This window comes from Tetrao urogallus (genome assembly GCF_951394365.1).
Source record: "Tetrao urogallus genome assembly, chromosome: Z".
In the NCBI taxonomy this organism is placed as follows: Eukaryota; Metazoa; Chordata; class Aves; order Galliformes; family Phasianidae; genus Tetrao; species Tetrao urogallus.
This window is the reverse complement of record NC_136816.1, coordinates 18,927,080-18,951,201: the sequence shown is the minus strand read 5'-3', so window position 1 is coordinate 18,951,201 and position 24,122 is coordinate 18,927,080. Positions and strand designations below refer to the sequence as shown.

Below are 24,122 nucleotides of genomic sequence, written 5' to 3'. Positions count from 1 at the left end.
AGGACTTGAGGACAGGTCTTTTTGGTGTTTAAAAAAATGAGAATTGAGTTGCAAGAGTGATCGGTACTTATGAATACTATAGTTTTGTAAGCCTGCCTTTCTCAGTAGTATTTTCCTGGTTAGGAGGTCGTTTATCCTGGAGAACTCATAGCCTCTCCAAAGTGAGAAACATCTCTAAGGAAATGAAGTAATGGTTCTGCTAGTAAAAGACATTAGCCAAAATGTATTATAATTTCCTGCATATGCTTTGGCCTCCTCCCCTGTCTTCATCTTTCACTTTTTCATATTTTGAACACTGTTGGTGGCTGTCAGTATTGCAACAGAAGTAGCACTGAACTGAAGTAGGTTATTCTTAGTCAGTTGCCCCTCAGCCCATCCTTGAAAGGACATGTTGTTATCAAAAATATTTTTCAGATGCTGAGCAAATTGCAGCCTTCTCTCCAAGGCTGTGTCACTCTTGGTTGCTAATCAGTATTTCACGGCAGTACTGCATCTATATTATCTTATTGTTTTCTTCTCTGAGGTGAAGAGAGCCTCTTTGTTCCTTAGGCTTATGTCCTCCTTTGGTGGTAGATCCTAAGATCTTTGTCTTTCCAAGAGTATATCAGCATATGGCGATATACTTGCTGAACTTGGAATATACAAATCTTATAGCTGTGGGGATATTCTGACTTTGGGTAGCTAGCAGCAAGTACTTAATACATCATGGCAAAGTTGGTTTTTGTTTGTATGCAAGTTATGGCATGGCTATTGCTCTTACTGTGCTGTATGTAGTACGTCAGAGTCTCATAAGGAAACAGTGATGTATCCACAGCAGTGTGGGGTCTTCATGCCCTCATATGTCAGTATTATCAATATGAGTTTTCAATAATAATATTGCCACAAACGTAATGTTACTTCTTGCAGTTCTCTTTTTTTTTCCACATGAAGTTGTATCTATTGCTCAACTTAATCATGAAATGGGAAAATTGCTATTGGAAGTGTAAGCAAAACAGTTTTGCTTTCTGTCTGTAATCTGTCTCAGCAAAACTCGGGAAAAGCAAAGCTATTATGTGTTCAGGTGAGTAGTATGAAATGTTTCTTACCAGCATAAATTCCATCCCTTTCTATTTTGAAGTGTTCTGTGACCAGCTGAATCTGTTTGAGGTTATTTACATTCTGTAGCCATACAGAATCCTGGGTTGCGTAAATCTGCACTGTGCTGCAGAATCCCGCTGTTATTTAGTGAGGCCAAGGAGTGGAGCAGTAATTGCTTCTCCTTCTTACTTACTGGGCAGTTGAGCTAGTTTGCCTTATGCAAGTGCTTGAACATGAGCTGAAAATTAAGAGTTTTTGTTGTTCTTGTCTTTTTCTACCTTGCAAGTTTTTGTTGTTTTTTTAAACTTTGCAACTATGCTGTTGTCATTCTTGTTGCCATTCAAGTTGATGGTATGAATTCCAATTTAGATGGGAGTTTTTTGGTTTTTTTTTTTCCTTTAATTGGAAGGCAGGGTGAGGTTATGCTTTCTTTTCAGAAAGCCACCTTCCTGCTGACTGGTTAAAAAGAGAAAAAAAATCATTAATCTAAACAAAGATCAACTCTTAGAATTTAATCTGTTTCTTACTACTTGCTTCTTTAACTGAAGTCATTGTGTTGTTGTGGAGCTTTTCTTAAAAAGCTAGAATGGACTAGAATTAATTTTTTGTATGAAAACATCAAAACTTTGACATCATCTTTGTAATAATTAAACAAAAAAATTAGTAGAAATCTAGATAGAGACAAATAAACAACTTTAAAATTATTTAATGTCTGTGGTCTCCAAGGCCAATCTGAAAAAGCTGAGAAAATAGTTATTTTTGGATAATCATCCAAATAGGATGGATCAAGTTAAACAGGTTGAACGAAATATTTTATAGAAGTAGCATCAAGTTTCTGTTGTATGACATCCAATTATTACTGCATAATATTTCATGAGAGATTAGGTATCCTTGCTAGTGTCGGGTTCTACAAGTCTTCTCTGAGATACACTTAGTCCATGTCAGTGCTGGTTGTCACTGAGGACAATTTCATTACATCACTTAATGTTAAGTCTTATGAGCTAAGGTTGTTGTTCAGCTTTTTATTGTGCTGGCTCCTGCTAGGCTCTTGCACTGGAAAGCCAGATTCCATAGCAGCAGTTGGAGGGCTATTAGCATTCAGAGCACCATGAATTTGTTTGTGTGCTATTGTGGTTGCACTTGAGGAAATATAAACTGCAAGCTTGCAGTTCTGTATATTCTGTTGGAAAATGTTACAAGCGGACTTGAGATCAGAAAATTCCTTTCTCCTTCAGTCAGACAATTTTCAAATAGTTTATTTCAGTAGTGTTCTCTTTGGGACCATTGTTGGGTCTTTGTTTTGTTTTGTTTTTTGCATACTCACCCAGGCAATTAAAGCCAGGCTGTGAAGGCATCTATGTGTCTCACTGCCACGGTGTGCATTTCTGAAAAATTGCTTAGAAATCAATAGGATGCAGCTATTGTTAGCACACTGGTCTGTTCTGACAGAGCTGTTTTATGACTGTGGACCAGTTCCTCGCTAGTTATTTCTGCAGGTGCATGGAGCAAACAACCCAGGAATGACAACGTGATGTAGTTAAGGTTAGTGCAGAGATGGTGGTGCTTAAGGAGAGACAGTGTAGGAGCTGAAAATAGCAGCATTCTCCCTCAGATGCAACTGTGAAAAATGAATGTCCCAGAATGAGGAATTGTAAGAGAGAGAAACTTCAAGACTGATGATGAGAAAAAAGTGCACAGTTTGGGAATGTCGAGCTGGGGAGGCATCGCCGCATGCCAGGAATTCAGGCTGGGAAGATTTCCACAGCAGCTTAGCATTGTAGCTTTAACAAAAGGTATATCATTGTGTAACAAGGTATACAGCACCATGCTGTAGCTCTTTGTGTAGTTTGTTGTTTCTGTGTAAGACCTTTCCACAGATATCTGGTCTTTTGTTCATTAGTATATATGAAATCTGTGTCAATATTGACCTACTTCAGACATGGCTCTTCATGAGTCTGTGGTATTCTGTGTTTAGAAAAACCTACTCTTTCCAAATGTGAATTGGCATTTCAGTAGCTAGACTGTGACAGTTGTGTGTGAGAAGCTGCATGTGTCACAGCTCAGGCTGAGGCACACGTTAAGCAAATGTAGCTTATCGTTTCACCTTATATATGCTTCATTATTTCATTTTGTTTTCCACAGTGGAAGTCCAAAAATGAAAGAACAATGAAAGGAATGTACCCTTCGTTCTCAGTGTTTTCTCTGCTCTTATGGTACTTAATTATATCACTTACCCCTTTTATAGTAATGTTAGAATATACTGGTTTTCCTTGCCTTACTGCTGCAGAGGTAGTTCCCACAACTAAGCTCCACGATTCGTACAAGAATGGATCTGTGGAGCAAAACCAGTCATCTTACAGAGAAGATGACATCTTATGTTAGTGTAAACTGGCATGTTGAAATTTTGTCAGGATTGCATATTACAATTGTGCACTAAAATCCCCATAACTTGAAAAATTCTCTTTCATTTTTGCACGTAATTCAGAGCTAGGTAATGTCTTTTGTAGCAGTATTTGTTAGACAGCAAGGTTCAAATTTGACAGTGACATATGAGCTGTGAACTAGTGTGATACTCTAATGAAAGTTTGCAGGCTTAAGGCACCCACACAGGAATAGAAAGTGAAGTAAATGATGCCAGTCTTCCCTGACCTCGTAAACTGATGCTGAGATTTTACGTCAGTTCTGTATGGGAATTCTCCAACTATGTAAGGACACAGCTTACATACAACATTTTTTTGTTACTTTTACCAGACTTAGCTTCATTCTTCTGATTTCATAGTATTCACAGCTGCAGTTCATTTCACTTCCTGGTTGCAGCAGGAGTGATTTAGAAGTATGTTGCAGACTGTTTTATGTTGCTTGTTTCTTGAGCTGTAGGTAATGAATGTTAGTGCTGGCAAGTCATTCTGTTTTGCATATGCAAAATAAATTTAAAACAAACAAGTCTGACCAGGGAAGACTGAAAATACCCTTTTGTTTTCAAGCTTTCCTCACGTTTCTCTCTGAAAGGTAAGGCATAGAAGAGATAGATAAAATACAGAATTCATCAGATGTTTTATGTGTATACAGCTGGACATTTAATACTGCAGTACATTGTCTTACCTTAGCAGCAGTCATGTGTTATGCAATAGCAAAAATTCTTGATAATGTAGAACCATACTTTTTATAAACAAGATTGTGGTTAGAATATGTCAAATGCGGTAGGATGTCCTGTCCTTGATGTATTTTGTAAAGGTTTACAGGTAAGGTATTTGATTGATGTTTCAAAAAAAGTCTTTAGATTGCAACGCAGTCATTAAGACTTGCTTACTGATGTACAAAACAAATGTTTTGTACTCCTTTGCAGCAAGCTCTATTAGGCAAAATGCATGTTTTATCTTTTTTTTTTTTACTGTTTTTTCCCAGCAGTTGTTTTTTTTCTTCAAGAATTTGTGTGTAAACAGATACATGCATATATATTACTTGTAACTGTTTAATAATATACGTGTATATGCGTATGTGTATCTCTAGATATTCAGTATACATATATATTTCTTTTTGCATTTTAGAGCTGTGATGGACAGTCACCAGGCAGAAGTTCAGAGTTTGAAGCTAGATAATGATTCAGTTATAGAAGGAATAAGTGACCAGGTACTGGTGGCAGTTGTGCTCAGTTTCACTTTCATTGCTGCTCTGATATATACGCTTTTCAGGTGAGAATATGTTGATAGGAATTGGTCAACATGCTTGGGTTTGTCAAATTCTAACTTTCTCAACAAATTGAAAAATATACAACACTTATTTTGTGACATAAAGGAAATGATTATTTGATCATTTACTCTGCTTAACCAGTTGCTCGGTCGAGTTCATAATTTAATTCAAAGTTAGAGTTAAATGATGAATTTCTCAAAACTCAAGTCTAATATTTCTATACGTTCATCATTCTTTATTACTGAAAATAAATTCACAAACTGGTTGGTGTGTTGTATTTCATTACTAAGTAGAGATTTATTAATAATGACTCCACAATTAAGGCTGAATATTATCCTTCAATGCGCATTCTAGTTGAATTCTCATAAATAAGTAGGCTGATTTATTTATTTATGAGAATATTTGGAAAACAATGGATTTTAATAGACTTTCTGTGAAAGAAAAGGCTAAGTCCAGAATGAAAGAACTTTAAAGGTCAAGTAATCAAGCCTTACTTGTAGTTTCAGAGTTTTTCCTAACAACCTAACAAACATTTTAGCCTGTGTGTTTTTGGGAAGATAAATCTGAGCTTCAGACTGGCTTTTTACTGATTTTAGTCTGTTTTTTAATGCATGTCTGTAGAGTTATGAATACAAAGGCAATTTTAACGTTTTAGAGAACCGAATGTTAGTGATGAATTGGCATTAGGAAACTTAGTGAGGAGGACCTGTCCGTATGAGAAGTACTGGTAAGGTAGGGTGTGTTTGAGAGCGTGCCATGAAAGACACCAGGAGCTGAAAAGCTTAGGTAAAATGCAGGGCAGTGCTGCGGTTCACAAGCAGGAACTTTAGAGAAATTAACACACATCTATGTGCTTTTCCTGCTGAGGCTGTTTCAGATATTTAAATGACATAACAGTGCTTCTCTTCCCTCAGGAGTCCTCCCTCTCTTGTGCTTTTGTTATCTCTTATGTTATTCTTAGCACATGTGACTTGAATTCGAAGTTTTCCATTAAGGTTTAAAAACAAAATGTTTACTATTTATAATGGAAGGTAAGTTAAGACAGAAAAAAAAAAAAAAAAGTGAGCAAAATAAGGTTGGTCAGCATTGGGCAAGGGCAATGGAAGTATTCAGGAAGATGATGCACTGATGATGGAGGGCTGTGCAGGAAGGAGGGGGAGGATTTGGTACTTTCTACCTGAATCAGATTGTCTGTGGATCCTGGTACATGCCCTGCTGGTTTATTTTCTAGAATGGTGAACAAATTCAAGCAAAAAGTTCCCATATTTTAAAAGTCTACAAATCATTTTGTTTCTGCATGATAAAACTGGCTGCTGTAGGTCTTGTCAGCATCATCTTAGATATACGCTTTGCCTTCTGTAGCCTCTGAATGTTGTCTGTATTAAGCAGTGTTTTTCTCTGAGATTCTTTATGTTGTCTCCATCAAAATCTGTGTGTTATAAAATCCCAACAGTACATGAAGTACAGTAATATTTGGCAGTGGAGGTGACACAGGAGACAGAAGGATTTTCTTATTTGTCCCTGATTATCTTTCTGTTTCCTATTCCGTGTTTGTTGCCCCCATTGTCTTTGCTACCAATGTTAAGTTGGGTAGAAATAGGTCCTGAGCACGAATATGTGAAGGAAGCATCTGGAGATCTGAAGGAAGCTTAGGAGAGTGAATGCAGTTGCAGGAAGTAAATAAAAAAATACTAGAGAAGGGAAAGCAGGCAGCATGGAGTCGTAAAACCACAGAATATTTTGGATTTGAAGGGACCTTAAAGATGACCCAGTTCCAGCCCCTGCCATGGGCAGGGCTGCCCCCTACCAGCTCTTCCTGGCCTTGAACACTTCCAGGGATGGGGCACCACAGCTTCTCTGGACAGCTATGCCAGGGCCTCACCACCCTCTGAGTGAAGAAATTCCACCCAACATTCATCTAAAATCTTCCCACTTTCACTTTAAAGCAGTTACACCTTTGTCCTGTCACTACATGCCCTTGCAAAAAGGGCTTGTTCCAGTAAATTTAGGGGGAGGCAAAAGTTGAATATGAAAAGAAATTTTAGGGGGTATTGCTACTCTCCTTCTTTACAGTGGAAAATTCAAGGAAGGATGACATTGGGGCAGGAGCTGAAAGTCTCTTTGCTTTTGATTTTGAAACTTAATTACTGACATATATACCAATTTGCAGATGTTTGGATCTGTTTCTGTAATGAACTTTTGTTGACCCTGTATATTTTAAAGTTGTTCATTTAGATGAAATGCAGCCAGATTTTTACTGTCATCTTTTAAGTATGTGGAGATCATCACATTGCAAACGAGTACTAAAGGTTTGATATAAAATGCGGTTAGTACTTTCAGCAGAAATGAAGTCTTTATCCTTGGAGGAAAAAACAGCAGTAATGACAAACAAACAATAATGGTGCCAGTCTGAACATATCCTGTCCCTCACTTCCCTGCGTGACAGCTCGCACTGAACGAATGGGCAGCCTTCCTCCTGGTAGTGATAGTTTTGTGGGGCCCTTTGTAAGACATGGTGAAATCTTGCCACATTATGAGATTTCTTTCCTCAAGTTATGGGGTCTAAAACTCAGAAGCAAGAAGAGTTGTTTACTTCTAACCTTATTTCTTTCTGACTTGTATTTAGCTAGGCAAATGTCTGTAGTTACATAGCACTACACTGTGTCTTATTCCAATTTTCAGTATTCCAATAATCCAGTATTGCTTTTCAGAAAGGGTGGCCAGGCACTGGAATGGGCTGCCCAGGGAGGTGGAGTCACCGAGCCTGGGGGTGTTCAAGGAAAGGCTGGATGTTGTGTTGAGGGACATGGTTTAGTGGGAGCTATTGGGAATAGGTGAACAGTTGGACTGGATGATCTTTTAGGTCTTTTCCAACCTTGGTGATTCTATGATTCTATGAATTTATTTTCTCACACTAACAGCACAACAGAAGCTATGATTCCGATGTGTCATGAACACTGCCTGTCCCCTTCTGACATTGTGCAGTGTTCTGCCACTGATGCATCTGATGCATAAGCAACAGATGCTCTACCTCTGTGCCTCTATGGTCACACACATTGAAGATAGTATGTAATACCAGACTGAAGTCATGTATGTAAGTTATTTGTGCCAAGATTAAATGCAAGATATGCCCTGTTAATTACAGTTCGTCTGTTTTAGATAACACTGGTAACAAATTTGCAATTAGTTGTTTATGAGGGAATCGAGGTGAACTGGCTTGTAATTCACACTATCCAGTTACATGTGGTTTGCTTTGAATTTCAATGTGTATCAAACTTTTGACAAAACAAAGGTGCAATACATGCCAATTTGTAGAGTCCAAACAGGAAAATACTGATAAACATGTAACTTGAATTACAGACAACTTCCACAAGGTCAGACTTTTGAAGTGCAAGCATCTCATATAGTTTTCATTTTTCACTCACATTACTGCTAAATAAATGCAATTTTTGCAAATAATCACAGTTATTGTTAGCCTGAAAATACAGTTTTATTTCTGTTCCTCTTTGAAGAAAGAATAAAGGAGAAAATGTTATAGCAGTAATGCAGTGCTGTAATTTCTTTCATCAAACGAAGGAAATATTGCAGATGGGCCTAGAGTCACCGAGGAATTTGCATAAACAGATTCAGAAAAAGTTGTGAAAATTCAACCAGTATAACCTTCAGCTCTGATACAGGATCAGGCTGCCTAGGTCACTCCTGGAATCAGTATAACACATTCTTCAATTTAACTTTTAGCAAGACATAGCTCACAGTACCCTGAGGTAATCTTGGTTGACTTGGTCCACTTTGTAGTTTGAAATGGTTTACCACCAACCTTTAGGTAACGGTGGAAAACAATTACTCATTTCTGTTAGATTGAAAGATTTATCTTGCCTCCTCTCCATAAACAGTCTCCCATACAAGGTCCCATTTCTTCTGCTTTTCTCTAACATTTTACAAACATCAACATTATCGATCTTATCATTCTCTTCTGGCCTTTCTCTAACTTTCCTACATCTTTTTATGCATTTTGCTCAAAATGGAAGACACAACCCATCTGAGACCTCTACAGTGCTGAGCAGTTAAATCCATGTGGATAAATAAAACAATGTTGATGACTCATATTTTTTGTAACTCAACACCTCTTAATGTTGTCAGTACCATGTCTAATTCCAATCCCATTCCTGTTGTGCTTTTGAATTTTAATATATCCAGCCTCCTTTCTTCAGTGAGTGTCTTCCCTCACATTCCTCTTTATTTTGATGTTTCTAACCTGTAGTCTTCTTGCCAGTAGAGTCTGCAGAGATTTCTTTTTATAGCCAATCTGCTGATAGTTACGTAAAGTCAACATTCTAAAGCAAATTTGCCTACCCTTCTTATGTAAATGTAGATTCATCTTTTGTGTAGCAGATAAACCTGAAGTAGTTCAGGTTTTTCAGTCCATGATAAATTATGTAGTAAGTGGGGGGAAGGAATTTACAAGTAATCCAGCAGTACAAAAATGAGAAATCAAGACAATTTTTCTGCGTGATGAATATTAAATCTTTCAAGCAGCTTGATTTTATTTTATTTTATTTTATTTTATTTTATTTTATTTTTTGGCAGGCTGATGGAATAATTTTTCAGATCAAAATTGAGTTTTAATGTGGGTTATTAATTGATTATGGAAACTTAGAAAAATTTTGCTGCTGTACAGCTTGCTGGCCAGAGTTACTTTAGAATCTACAGTAATTGTCCTTTTTCTTTAATTATTTGTGTACTTCCTTTAAAATGCTTTCTTGCAGGAAATAATTGTTTTTTCTCTTTTGTTCAAGTCATTTTTTTCAGTCAGTTATTTTTCAGTGTTGGTTCACAGTGCTTGTATTTCTTACTGCTTATATTTCCTTTCACAGAAATGAACACCAGAACATACATCCAGAAAATCAAGAGCTAGTACGAGCTCTTCGTCAGCAGCTTCAAACTGAACAGGTGCTTTGCTGAGCGTTGGAATCATTCTCAGTCTGGTTTGGGGTAGGCTTCTCTCCAAGGTTCTGGAAAAAGCTAGTCTTGGGAATCTTTGAACCTTATTTACTGTACAGAGGCAACCTTAAAATTGATCAAACAATGAGGTGATGTAGGGTTTTTTTTATGGGTACGTCAAGTCATTACAAGAAGTAACTGGTTCTAATTTCAAGACAGCTTTTGCCACAAGGTGGAGTATGTTAGGTTATGTTTTGTGGTTCCTGCAGTGCCCCTGGGAATTTGGTGGTGAAGAAAAGGAAATCTGGAGAACAACTTGCTGCCTTAGGACAATGTTCAGATGATTAAAAGGACAAGTTGTGTAGCAGAACAATGGTACATCAGCCAGAGCAGTCAGAGCAAGGCAACAGGGTTTGCACACAATTCTGGCATGCAGATGAGAGGCTAACGTGTAGCCACATTATTAGCAGTTGCTGAGGCCCAAACCTAGAATGAGAGAAGCCATACTTATCGGAGAATGTTCAGGAGAGTCTTCAATCATTCATGAAATAATGACAGATTTTTTTTACAAGAGTACATATTTAAGTAGAGGAAGCACACAACAAATTGGGAAGGAAAAAACAGGTCATAGCAGTGATGTACACAAGCTGGTGTCAGTGTTTGAGAACCCTAAATTGTGCAGTTGGTAAGCAGTGCAGTTCAAGTGCCTGATTTGGGACAAAGCTAATTAGAAAAATAGGTGGACCTGAGTTGATATCAATGCTTCAGCATGCCTTGCCTTATGTATTCTACTTAGTGTGGAGGACCTGAAGGCTTCTACCTTTCTGATCTTTAACTGGATTGAAGCTCTTACATATGTAACAGGTGAAGGGTAAAGTAATGTGCTTGTCACCAGAAGAACATGCTTAGTGAAACAGTTTTTGCATTTAAACGTATTTGATTTTTTTAAATTTAAATTTAGTTGTGTTTTATTTAGTTTTGCATGTTTGAATATTCAACTTACAGGGTTTTTTGTTTGTTTGTTTTGTTGTTTTTTTTTTTTTAAATTTAAATTCAGTGGAATTATTATGTAATAAATAGTATCTCTGGCATTTCCTATTTCTCTTCTGTCCCAGCAGGATGCTTCTAATGGTGACAGACATCGCTTCTATACAGACATGTCTTGTCCAGTCTGTTTGCAACAAGCAACGTTTCCCATAGAAACAAACTGTGGGCATCTCTTCTGTGGTAAGTTGGAAAACCTCCGACTCCCACAGATAAAACTAGAACAGAAGCAGAAACTTCTGGCAGTCGTACTGTCACCCCAATGGAAAGCTGTGCTGGATTTTAACTGCTTATCTTCACATCTGTGTTAAAAATAATTTTTATGTAATTTGTTCATAAAATGCATTTTAAGAACTAGTTACTTCCAGAATGTGCTAGATTTTTTTCTATGCTATCGAAATTAAGAATACATTTAAAAGCATTGTGGACAAATAGTATCGTTTATTTCCTGCTACTGAAAAACAGCAGGGATTGAAATACACTTGGAAAGGTACCATTTTAAAAACTAGCTTAGAAAAAATTAAAAAAAATCTTATTGGTCTTATCATCACAGAGTATTTTGTTTGTTTGTTTTGTAGAAGTCCTGTAGAATTACCATTATCTTAAAATGCCTAAAATATTCGCCTGTCTTTGATGCCCAGTTGTTTGAATTGAGAAATGCACATATAAAAGCTCTATTTTGCTTCCTCTCCCTCAGTTCTCCCAATAGAATTATTTCACTGCAGTTGTCTAGTTTTACAGTGTATATAATGCTTGGTTGTAGGAAAAAAAATCACAGATAAGGAAAAGAGTAAAAGAAAACAGATTTTCATATATTTTTTTCACCCATTAAAGCTCTGATATTAAAGCCAGGTTTTCAGGATGAATTTCTCGTGTCTTGATATTTTTATCATTTCTAACTTTTCAATTCTTAACAGTTTTAATTATTTGTTTTCTGAATTAATAGTTAAGGCATTTTCTGTTTTTTTCAGAAAACAATATCTTAAAATTTATGATGATTCAGAACCTGTTCAGGATTTTTCTGATTAACAGTGGTGAATTTGAATGCATCTGTTCTTGGTATCTTCACTGAACAGTCTATTGAAAATCACACATCTCTGTTGTTTTGCTGATGCTTAACGTATCATTTCATGCAATTATGTTTTAACTCATAAGTGTCAATATCTGTAATTTATGTGTGTCAGGTTCCTGCATCATTGCATACTGGAGATATGGATCATGGCTTGGTGCCATCCGTTGTCCAATCTGCAGACAAACGGTAATGTTTTAAGTAATGCTGGGCCTTACGGTTTAGCAACCTAGTGCAACTTACCTAGTGCAGTACTTATATTTGAGCTGCCTTATTAAGACTGACAGAAGAAGGAATCTGAAGCTGAAAGTACATGGATATGTGAATGTCGATGGTGGGCATTGTTTTTTAAATGTTTTGCTTTGCCAATAAGAAGTGTGAGAAAAAATACTAAGAAAAACTAAGAAAAACTCAGATTTAAGTGAACAGCACTGCTTATCCAGACATTTTTCTGTAAAGGAGTATAGAAAAACAGAACAATATAAGATCTTAGCTATGATTCTTCTCTGCTTTGTGTTTGGGATGTTAAACAACTTGTTAAATCAGAACTTGTATCTGAGAGACCTAGCTGGTCTGGAAGATTTCCAGTAGTTAAAATACTACTGGTTTCTAGTAAGTGTCCTCTTCCTTCCTGTTATCTCTGCCAAACAAAACACACACAAAACTGTCAATTTCTTACTTTGGTCCTACTTTTAGTTTTCATTAATTTTAACTTTGCAGAGGAAGCACATTAACTTACTCCCTGCACAGTTTGCTTATGTTGTTAGTTTGAAATATGTCCTTGCAATTCACTGACACTCAATATTTGAGTATCATTCTGTTTTAACAAAAGTACCTTTGTGTTTTAACAATGGAAACACTACAGAGTTACATAATCCATTAGAAGTTACTAGCATGCTTTGTGGCACTGCCCATGCATTATATCCTGTTTTGTTTTGGTGTCTTAGCAGGACCACAAGAAAGCAGATAAAAGAAAGAGAAGTAGATATTCCTAGAGAATTAATGAGTTTTGAGTGTAGCCTGTGAGGAGAGACGGAGAAGGTACAGAAGATGGAAAAGCTGAAATTAAGATATTTTGAAGAGTTTCTTTTCTTTAATGTCTCCCTGTAGATAGATATTCCTCTGTCATCCTCTGAGTAATAAATACACTGGATGGGATTGCTTTCATGATTATGCATTCATTCTTATCCCTCTTGCAAGATAAAAGTGAAGCATCACTAAAATGAGGAACGGAGGTGTATATACATGAACAACATGAGTCACACAGAAGGATTATAGCAGGGCTGGAACTGGAATGTAGCTCTGCTTATGCTGTTATTTTCCAAGTGTGACTGCTGCATTTAAAATCTCCTACAAGACCATACCTTGCATTACACTCTCAAAAGCTGCTAGGAGTTCAGTCTCTTGAAACACATTAAATATAACATCAGAACACTTGAAGAAACATTATTTTTAAAACTTATTTATCTTGACACGAAATGTAGTGAAATGAATAAATGTTGCTCAACAACCAAGTAATGGTTTCATGCTTGGGAGAAAGGAGAAGACCTTCCTTCTGAACATTACTTTTTTCCCCCTTTTGATGTAACACAGAGCTGGGAATTATTAGCTGTTAGAGCCGTAAACTGGTTTTCAAAACTTCTAATGGTTGGTAGAGAGAACTTATGAAAATCATTTTAAGTATAAAGATTTTCTGTTTGCTATGATAAGTTACGTTTTTATAGCTGAACATGTTTTCAAATACAAGACTTACTTCTTCAGAAGCTCCTAAACAGAAAAATACGAGAGACATGAACACATATTCACGTATTTTTGTTTGCATGATAGTTTGTCCAAGAACATAAGTGAATTCTCTGTGCTTACAAGAGATATGAAGGCTGTTGTCTTTTTACTACTGTCTTTTATTATTCACCTTGTTTTTGGTACAGTTGTCCACAGGGAGAAATACAAAGTTTTGCTTGTTTGTGGAAATGCAAAGTGATTCTAAAGGTGACAAAGAACGGCCTTAGCAGCTGCTCTACTTGATTTTTGAGTTAAAGAAATGAAACTAGGTTAATTTGTAGAATTAACTTTATTCTCTGAATCATCTATCCAACTTCTGCTACAGTAAAGTACTCTTAGATGGAAGGTTCTTATGCACATTTTTAAGGGTCTTTTAAAAATGCATCAATATTCTTTGAAGAGTTATAGGCAAATAACTTGTTAAAATATAAAAGTTGTATCCGTGTAAATATTAGTAGTCTTCATTTTAGTTTGGTAGTAAGTAGTTTGCACAAAGTTTGTTCTGCGTAATTAACTGAAGATATAGTGTAATATAGTGTAATTCTCAATATCTGCATTTAAGAGATGGTTGAACATGTACCAAAATCTTCCTGCTGTGCCTAGGTGACGTTGTTTTTACCACTCTTCGGTGAAGATCAGCAGGGTGCAACTCAAGTATTACAAGATGTTAATGATTACAATCGGAGATTCTCAGGACAACCCAGATCTGTAAGTTTGGGGTAAATTTGGGTGGAGGTCAGTAATTTCAGGGGATGATTAACAGCATTTGGATAACTTTTTTTCCCCACTGAATTTTCTATATCCGATACATACAGACTACGCAGGTTTTTCTTAGGACAGGCATATCCAACCTGCAGGTCACTCACGATGCTGGGCAGCTAGTAATGCATCCTCACAAGATCATAGAATTTGGTATTTATTATGTGATTGTAGGCAGTGTTTTTCATAAGTTTGTTGTGCGTAGCTTGAGTGTGGACTGCAGAAGTGACAATGGAATGCTGTGCAGGGCTGGACACAGGGCAGTGCTAACTCTGCCTCCTCTGCACACCCTACATACTCAGCCAAATTAAAACCCACATGTATTCTACATTACATGTGGTTGTGCAGCCTAGGGAGAAAAAAGCAGTAATTGCTGATGATACTATTGCAACCTACCAACACATGTGCCTATGAAGACACACATTTTTTGTTATTAAGCTGACATATAAGTTGTCTTGTTTAATTATTGAGCTTGGGCTTGTGTTATTTCTTAAAATAAATTGGTATATTAACACTTTCACTGTGGAAAAGATATCCAGAATACTCATGCAGTACTGACAAATCCTGTAATTTTTAACATCTCAAAAAACTCACAAGAAGTCTGTAATATCTTGTGATTTTTTTTAAATTAGTTTTGCAACTTGTATTTAATTAGCGTTTCTGCTGTTCTGACCACGTGGGGGCAATGTACAAGTAATAATCACCTTGTGTCCGTTTGCTAATCCAAGCATGTTGAAGGGTGGTTTAAAGAGGACACTCATTATACCTGCATTTATTCATATATATATATGAATATATATATATTATATATATATAAATATAATATATATATATAGAATATAAATATATATATATTCATATATATATTTATTTGTAGATTAATGGAATCATGCATTTAGCAGCCACCTTTTTTTTTTTTTTTTTGCATGAAAGTAACACAGTAAGTTAAATGTTTTATGATAAAGTCTAAAATACAAATAAAAGGAAAGTACAAAAGAAAAAAAAAGTATGTATTTCAAAATATTATAATTAATGTATATTAAAACATTGTTATATACATGCAGTATATTTTATATGTGGCCCAAGACAATTCCTCTTCATTCAGAGTGGCACACGAAAGTCAAAAGGCTGGACATTCATGCCTTAGGAAATCCATGCTGATATGGTTAATAGAGTTACAGAGCCATAAAATAGTTTGGACTGGGAGGGACCTTAAAGTCCATCCAGTTCCAGTCGCCCTGATTTGGGACATGCACCAGATCAGGCTGCCCAGGGCTCCGTCCTACCTGGCCTTGAATGCCTCCAGGGATGGAGTGATTAAGTTAGATAAGTTAAATTAAGACGGCTTGAAATATACTTACTTGTAATATCTTTGTGGAAATTTCTATTTCTGTTGTGAACAAGAATTACTAATAAGCCTTGGATTCCCTTTTCCTGTGTTAACCTGTTTCTTGAAATGTAAGTCCTTACTCTGAAAGGATTTAATAACCAGTAAAAATGCTTAATGAAATAAATGAGCTCCCTCATTATTATAATCATGCTCCCTTGATTAATCTCTTTAAATTGATCAGAAGAATCTGAAGTTCTACTGTGCCTTTCTTCAGATTTCAAGCTGTATGCAGTTTTGATTTTTATTTTTTTCCCCGCTAGGCTATATTACAGTGTGTATTTAGACCTCTGAGTGAAGAAAGCAGGATTTTTTTTTTAATAAATAGCTAAGAGACATGGTTGCAGTTCTGTGAACTTGAGAAACTCAACCTTTGACTTGAGAAAGTCAACTTGTCTTCTCTGTGCATGTCTTGACTTGTGAAATGAAACGCATGTATGTGGGTGCCAATAACTTTGATATACTGCTTGTCTTCAGCTGCTCATTGGATTTGGATGTACGTATGTAATGGTTTTCCAACCTTTTGGCTTGTCTGGGCTGCACTGAGTAAAGATAAATTGTCTTGGGCAGCATATACGTAAGTTACTCTGAAAGTAATTGTTCCTATTTACTTCCATGGAAACTGCAGTAGATACAAAGAGCACAGTAACATTATTTGATAGAGCGTGTTCTCAGCTATGAAACACTATTTTTCAACACAGTCACCACCATTAGCTGTGCATTTCCGCCAGCAGTGAACAAGAGGCTGCGTACCGTGCTCAGAACAATCTGCACCGGCTGAGGTGACCCACTGCTGCTGTCACCACTGCTGAAATGCACCACTTGCTGCCTCAGTGTGCTTGCATCCACTGTTTGGTCTCCATAATCCTTCACAAGTGTTGGCGAATGTCAGTGGGTGTCATTTTTCTGCATGAAGGAATTCAGCGACACAGCTTTGCTTCATGTGCGCTGCATGTCAGAGTGCCCCTCTGCTGCCCTCTGTCACACAGCAACAGTATGTTGGAGCGTTGGTGGGAAGGTTCACCTTCTGCTGCCATAATGTCAGTGTCTGCCTCTGACGTCATGGGTCAATATAATAAAAAGGAGGCATTACTTTTGGTGCAGCTGTTGGAATAATGAAACATTGCTAACGGAAAAATTACAGTCCAAAGAGACAAATGATTTTTGGTTTCTGTTCTAAAGCATTTGATCCAGAATGGATAGAAACTAATTTTCAGGCTCCAGCAGACTTCTCTGGGAGCTGTATGTCTACCAGTCAATAAACTGTCCTGGATTATCCCAGAAGTCTGCATTGAGACCCTAGCCCGGGTTAGATATTTTGTTTTCTAATTATACATGATGTGTTGCCTTAACCACATGTAACATCCCTTTCTTAAGTGCTTTTTCAGTGTTTTGATATCATTTGATATCCATTTGATATCATAGCTCTGTATACAGTAGAAATTGATTCAGTGCGAAAAATACCTATTTTCTCTTGTGCAGTCTCTCACTTAAGATGATAGAACTATAGTATGGAAGAATCCAGGGATGGATTAATTTAAAGGTTCTTTAGTTTATGTGAAAGTTTGATCCTCTGTTAGCTTTTGAGAATCACTGTGTATCATGAGGAAAGATGTGTCATGTTTCTTTCTGAAGAAATACAATCTCTTTTACCTTAACTACTTTTTTTCCCCCCTAGGAATCCATAGTTTTCTTCTCATAAAAACTTCAGTAACAGTTTGCTATGTGTTGTCTCTGTGTAGTTTGTTTTCATCCACTGCTTTCCCTTCTTAATAGATAATGTACTTAGTGACAAATGAAATGCATGTTTTACTCTGAGCAATATAGCTTAAGGCTGTTGCTTGAAAACATAAGTGTTCTAACAGTGACATATAACACAGCAAAGTTAAGTCTAGAGCGTTTGGTCATTTTTCTTGCAAGTGAACAGATACCTAAGCTGTAATGCAGTATTAGAAACTTCACACTGAAACTCTTGGCTTGTTTCTTCATAGATTATGGAAAGAATTATGGATCTGCCCACTCTGCTGCGGCATGCATTCAGGGAGATGTTTTCTGTTGGAGGCCTCTTCTGGATGTTTCGCATCAGAATATTCCTCTGTTTGTTTGGAGCCTTTCTCTACTTGGCGTCACCTCTGGATTTTCTTCCTGAAGCTCTTTTTGGAATTCTGGGGTTCTTGGATGATTTCTTCGTCATTTTCCTTCTGCTGATATATATTTCCATCATGTACCGAGAAGTGGTGACCCAGCGTCTGAATAGATGAAATGGCTGAAGGTCAGCTAGACACAGAGATGGAATGTTTCAAAAAGAGAACCATGAGTATGGAATAGCAAGGTGCCTGTGTACAGTTTCAGTAGTTATAATTCCATAGCTTCTAATTGATCATCTTATACAAATATGAAAGGTTAGTGTGTGGTGATGCTTAACTGGAATCTTTAACTTTTGTATTATGTATGCTTCATAATGATGAGGTCAGTTTTATAATGTAATGAACTGCCTTCATCTGCTTATACCTGAGGTACAATTGTATGTGATCAAAGCAGAAAACACCTCATTTGAAGTGGCTTGTGAAAAAAGGGGTTCTAGCAAAGGACTTAAAGGAAAACGAATATGTTCGGTACTCTAGACATGCATAAAGAAATTGAAAACTTCTTTGCAGGACAATTATCAGTATGTTTAATGTCTCACTGTTGTGGGCTTTTAGATAAAAGTAGCTTTGTGTATCTCTGTGGAAGAAATCCAATGACCACAGTACCATTATCACCCTGCAGTTTGTCCACTTGCTTCACAGAAACAAGGGGAACACCTCAGTATTGCTTGAGCTGCACTGTGTACAGTTGCATGCAATTCATACAGTTTTATTTTTATGTTTTATAACAAAGCACTCGCCCTATGATCTACAAGGAGAAACCTATGTTATACACGCCGGACTGCCTAGTGCTCTGCTTTTTGATGGCAGCATGTTTTTCTTTTCTTCTGAAACTTGTTTATTTAGTCGGTATGTATCTTGAAAGTGTTTTTTTCTAATGCAGCTTTGGGTCAGTGCAGTGTATCTTCATTGGACATTTGCATGCCTGAGGCTGCATTAAGCATTTAGGCAATAGAAAGAACCCTCAGATTTTAGGCAGTGATTATAGAAGTCACAACTGGATGTTTACACTACGGAACTTTACCAGATTGTACATTTTCAACACGAATATTAATCAACTTAGATATGAGGCGTTCAATTTTCCCTTGGGATTTTCTTGTTTGATTGACTGATTTTGATGTGGGTAGAGGGCATTTTGAATTAACTTGAAAAAGATCTTTGAGTAGGGACCACAAAAAAAAAAAAGTCCTGAAAATGTTTTCAAAATGACTGGGCTACTGATGATCCAATCCCTAAAAGTTTGTGGGGTTTTTTTTGGTTGTTTTTTTTTTAGGGGGCTGGTAGAGAGGTGTTGTTTCGGTGGTTGTGATTTTTAACTTCAATTTTTTGGGGGGGTCGGGGTGTTCTGTTTTTCGGTTGGTTTTGCTTTTTTATTTTCTGTTGAATTTCAGTATAGGCTATCAGAGCTACAGAATTCATTTGAAAATATTTTCATTTTATGAAAGGGAATGTCACTAGAAAGCTCAAAAATATTATGTATCTGTGTAAATTTTAGTTAGAAAACTTAGGACAGATAATTAGTTAGGAAAGATAATTGTCATTTTACTTTAACTTCCTGAGTACTTGAAAGACTGTGGTGAGACAGGTGATTCTTTGCATGTTTACATATTATTCTATGAGACTCAAAATGAGAGGGACCTTCTCACGGCTTCTCTGTGTTGCCCACGTAGGCACCTTTCCACAGCTTCTAGTACCTAGGCTGAGAGAGCTGGGGCTGTTCAGCATGAAGAAGACTTCTCTTCTTCTTCCAGGTAGACCATATAGTGGCCTTTCAGTAACTGAAGGGGTCTGTAAGGAAGAAGGGACAGATTCTTCAGCAGAGTCTGCTGTGATAGCACAAGAGGAAATGGTTTCAAACGAAAAGAGGAGGGATGTATGGGATACTCATGAACTTATGTAAAGCAAGATAATAATTTAGAACGTTAGATAAGGCAAGATTTTGTAGTTTTGCTATAGGCAGTATTTTTGTTGTTGTTTTTTCCCCAAGAGATCCAGCTGAGTGCAAACTCCAGAAAGTATTTTTAATCAAGTTAATTTAACACCTCTGGAGTTTGGCTTGTGGGTCTACCTAGAGCGTCAAGTGAACTGCTTCTGTAGGACAACTGGAGTCCATTCATAGAGTCTGTCAGTCTGGTACCTCCCACGTGTTTATCCTTTGATTGTGGTTATACTTTTTGTCGTGACTCTCTAGATCTAGAGTGGACAGAGGTGCATGTGAAAGTGCTTGGTGATTTGTTTTCAGTGAGCTCCCTAATTCTACATGATACTGTGAAGAAGTTCATGGAGAAATGACCTAAGGAATCTGTTCCTGAAGAACAGACCTTTTGTACCTGAAAGCATGTACTTGCCACATCCACACAGATACATAAGGTTTACCTGTGTTCTGTTCACCATTTTTCTGCTAGCCAGAATGATTTCACTTGGAGTTCTCTGCTTACTTTTGAGTGTTGAATAACATTGTAAGCTTTAATTCAGCAGAGTAAACACTTGACAGGATTAGGACCATCCTGTCTTTTCACCAGGGTGTACTTTTTCTTTTTCCCTCTGGTTCTTCAAGACACGAGGGAACAGTATTATGACTTGCTCAGGCTTTTCTTTTTTTGAACAGTTGCAGTGTGAAGCTGCAGCTGACCAGCAGTGCATGGCTGCTGCTCCTCCAGGCAAATCTGAACTAGCTCTAGGTTCACTGCCTTGGGTGCTGCTATCATATTCAGCTTAATTGAAGCTGCAGAGCTCCCAAGAAGCTGGTGGTAAATACATGACCGTTTAATATTCCTGAAGTATATACTTACAAGTTATTCTGGTGGCAATGTTCAGTGTAAGTGCTACACCTGAGCACTAGCTTCAGAAAAGAAATACATGATGCTTTGAGGGGAGCAAACATCGCTGCGGTTTTGTTGTGTGGAATGGGGCTAATGTCTCTAAGTAAGAGGAGGAGAAAGGCTTTAGTAGAAAAGAAGCAATATGGGGGAAAATAGAATTCTTCAAAGATACTTAAGACTTCACCAAAATCTGTGAAACATTTCATTATTCCAGCAATATTAACAAAAAGGAAAATCTGTGTTCAGAATTCTTGCCAAATAACTTGTAGCATCTCAAGGCCTAATGATAACCCTTATCACAAGCACTGCATAACACAGTCAGTTTCATGTTGTTTGTGACTCGCACCATTGATGCCTGGGAGGATAGGGCAGAGTGGTGTAATTTGGGGATGCAATTTTGCAATAGGTTTTGTAGAACTGTAAGAGACCTGTGTGTTACACTAGATTTTTAAGACAAAAAGATTTAAACCTACTTCTTGTTATTTTAATGATAATAAATTGGTATTAAAGTAAGAGATTCTCTTGATTTATTTTACTGCCCTTCTGTCTGTGAATGTCTTTATTCCTCCTTTTCTCCTTCACCAGCCTGCTGACAGCTCTGCTACAGTCTTGATTGATTATTATGTTATGTCTGGACATCCTGTCCACGGGCTCTAACTCTTTCTAGCTTTGTTGTTATCAACATGGGAATTACAATCTCAGAGGCCTTAGTCCCAGAATTATATTGGTGCATTAAATGTCTTCTCCTTGAACAATCCGGCTGATGTCTTCAGGTCCTCCTCATCCCTTCTGGATGGGTTTTTCTCATCCCTCAGTCTCTACTAGGGCAGTGTCATAGGACCTAAACTTTCAGGATGCTGAGTATAGACAATTATTAAGCATGTTCAGATATCAATTCTCCACACAAACAAAGCATGAAGTAGGAAGAGGAGTGGCTCATTAGTGAGCTAAACTGAAGAAAACATAACTTAGTCTCTTTAATTTTAAAGGCTGGTGTGACACAAAGAAGTGGATGTGAATGGCCTGTGCTGCAATCCTTTACCTTCATTTCAGGAATGGTTCCTGGCTATTGGTAAGGTATGATCTATTCTGATAAGAGATGGGCCAAGTTAGGCCAAGGTCTTTTCAACTTGCAGAGTCACAGAAAGTAAGGTTGGCAGGGACCTCTGAGTCCATTTCCAACCAGTGCTCCATCGGAACACCCAGAGCAGACTGCCCAGGCCCATGTCTCTCCGAGGAGAAGGCTCCACAGCCTCTGTGGGGAATTTGTACCGCTGCGGAGTCACCTGCGCAGAAGCGCTTCCTCATGTTCACAGGAAACCTCCTGTGTTGCTGAGAGCATACTTTGAAGCAAAATTTTTAGCTTGCTTTGGTACGCAGTTCCTTGATTATGGAAATACGATGTTTGTGGGAGGAAAAAAAATACCAGTATGATGCTGCTAAACAAGGTTAAAGTTTGGAGTGGACAACTTTTCCTTTTGTCTGCTGCCTCTATATTTGCATTGGGAAGATTAGATGGACGCAAGTCAGATCAAAGCTGCCAGGGTAGATGGTAATTTTAGAAGGGTTTGTGCCATTTGTATGCCCCTGCTCTGTGTTACATTGGAAGTCTATCAAACATAGCTACATTTTCTTCATGCCCAGGTAACTTTGTATTTTGTCTTAGGAATTTCTGTTGTAACTCTTTGGGGTTGTTAGGACTATACTTTCTGGTGGGAAAGGACGCTCAAAATATCTACTTTTGTGATAACTGTTACTTGTACACCTCCATGAGAACATCTAAATATCTTGTAGCTCTTTTTTTTTTTTTTTTTTTTTTTGCTAATACTAGTAAAAAAAGGCACATGGATTATGAAAAATCTACAAAATGCAACATTGGAGGGACTAGCATTTTGTCTAGAACGCAGACTGACGAAGATGCAATAGCTGTCTTTAAATACATTAGAAAGGAACGCTACTCTGTACATCTGATATAATTGGGACAAGTGACAGTGATCTTGAATTGTAGCAAGTGAAGCTTAGATTAGAAGAAACTTGCTAAAGACAACTGAGGACTTACCTGGGACTGTGGTGGAACCTCTTTATGAGAGGCTTCTAATAGAAGATTAGAAGATCTGGCAGAACTGTCTTCTGTACTGTTTCTTCATCCTTGGAAAGGAGTAGACAAATGAAAAGACGTCTCTGTTTCCAAGGCTGCCAGCTCTGGGCCTTACTAGAGATGAGATTAGTTGAGTCTTGATCTAAGTTTGTCTTGGGTTTCTAACTGACCTATGTGCATCAGCCAGCAGACCTGACCAGTGCACCCCAGGAGTCTTGCTTAAAATCCCTGAGTTAACGATATGGCTTCACCTTATTTCAGTACACCTTAATGACTACAATAATATTCATTTTTGATTTAAAAAGAAAACAAAACAAACAAAATAAAAACAAAAACATTGTTTGTCCCGTATTTTCCAGGAATACATGACTAACAGATCAATTCGTGGGAGGGAAGGGGAAAGGAACACAATGAAGTCAGTAACACAATATTAACACAATATTAAGTCAGTTGCTCATTGCTGGCAGGTAACTAATGAGGAACCATGGGTATGTGAGGTGTTACTAATAAATTGGCTAGAATATGCTAAATGGAAAGCTGTTCAGCTTCACACTAGCATATGTTGTGCTTCACAGTCAAAAATTTATTTCTCCCTCCTCCCTGTTTCTCCCTTCATTCTGGAAACTTTCTTTTCCTAATATAAAGGTGGGGAAGTAGCAAAACAAGAAAATAACCTGTGCCATATTGTATACAACACAAGCATCTATGGATAAAACGTATTTTTGTGAGAGAGACTTGTCATCCTTTAGGAAACATGTTACTCTCTTAAAGTGCAAGGTCACACTTGTGTCTTTCTTGCCTTCTTCACCATTGTAGTAGCTGGGTGCCAGGGGCTGTGCTACATTCATGTCCGGGCTCATCTCAGGAGCTCACGGGATCCTGTTTAATTCAAGTTGACTCAAACTAGCTATTAGTACATGCCTCATTGCTGAGCTAGTTTAAGTCGAGATGATGTTTTTATTCCCACTACAGTTTTCAGAGTTCACCATACGAACCTGAAGTTGCTCCAGGCTCACTTCTCTCTTCTCTGTTGGGTTTTACATCTTTCCCAACTGACTTTTTTTTATTTTGGTGCACAGTAAACACTGACAAGCAAGTTTTGATTAATCACTCCTACCTCACCTCTTAGCTCCTTGCCCCTGGATGTCCAGCCTACCTCTCAGCTCGCTGGCTCTGGATCAGTAAAGAAGGTGAGAAAGGTGCCTTGTTAAAAAGTCAAGCGTAGCAACCTGAAGAAGACAGTTCAGAACAGCCTCATCCTCCTTGCTCAAGAAGCTGGGCACCCTTGATCTGCTGTCTTCCCCCC

The 24,122-nt window shown here is 37.5% G+C and overlaps 1 protein-coding gene across 2 annotated transcripts; it reads left to right on the top strand.

The window, feature by feature from the left end:
* Positions 1-4,632: 4,632 nt before the first annotated feature.
* RNF170 (ring finger protein 170) lies at positions 4,633-18,010 on the top strand (the record flags this gene model as incomplete). Of its 2 annotated transcripts, none has more annotated exons than XM_079548155.1 (6): positions 4,633-4,769; positions 9,642-9,717; positions 10,827-10,935; positions 11,937-12,010; positions 14,207-14,311; positions 17,741-18,010. In XM_079548155.1, the coding sequence occupies 6 exons, from the start codon at positions 4,633-4,635 to the stop codon at positions 18,008-18,010; spliced, it is 771 nt and encodes a 256-aa protein (XP_079404281.1). The 2 variants fall into 2 exon arrangements, with proteins under 2 accessions (XP_079404281.1, XP_079404280.1); XM_079548154.1 differs by having other exon boundaries at positions 10,824-10,935.
* Positions 18,011-24,122: the final 6,112 nt, after the last annotated feature.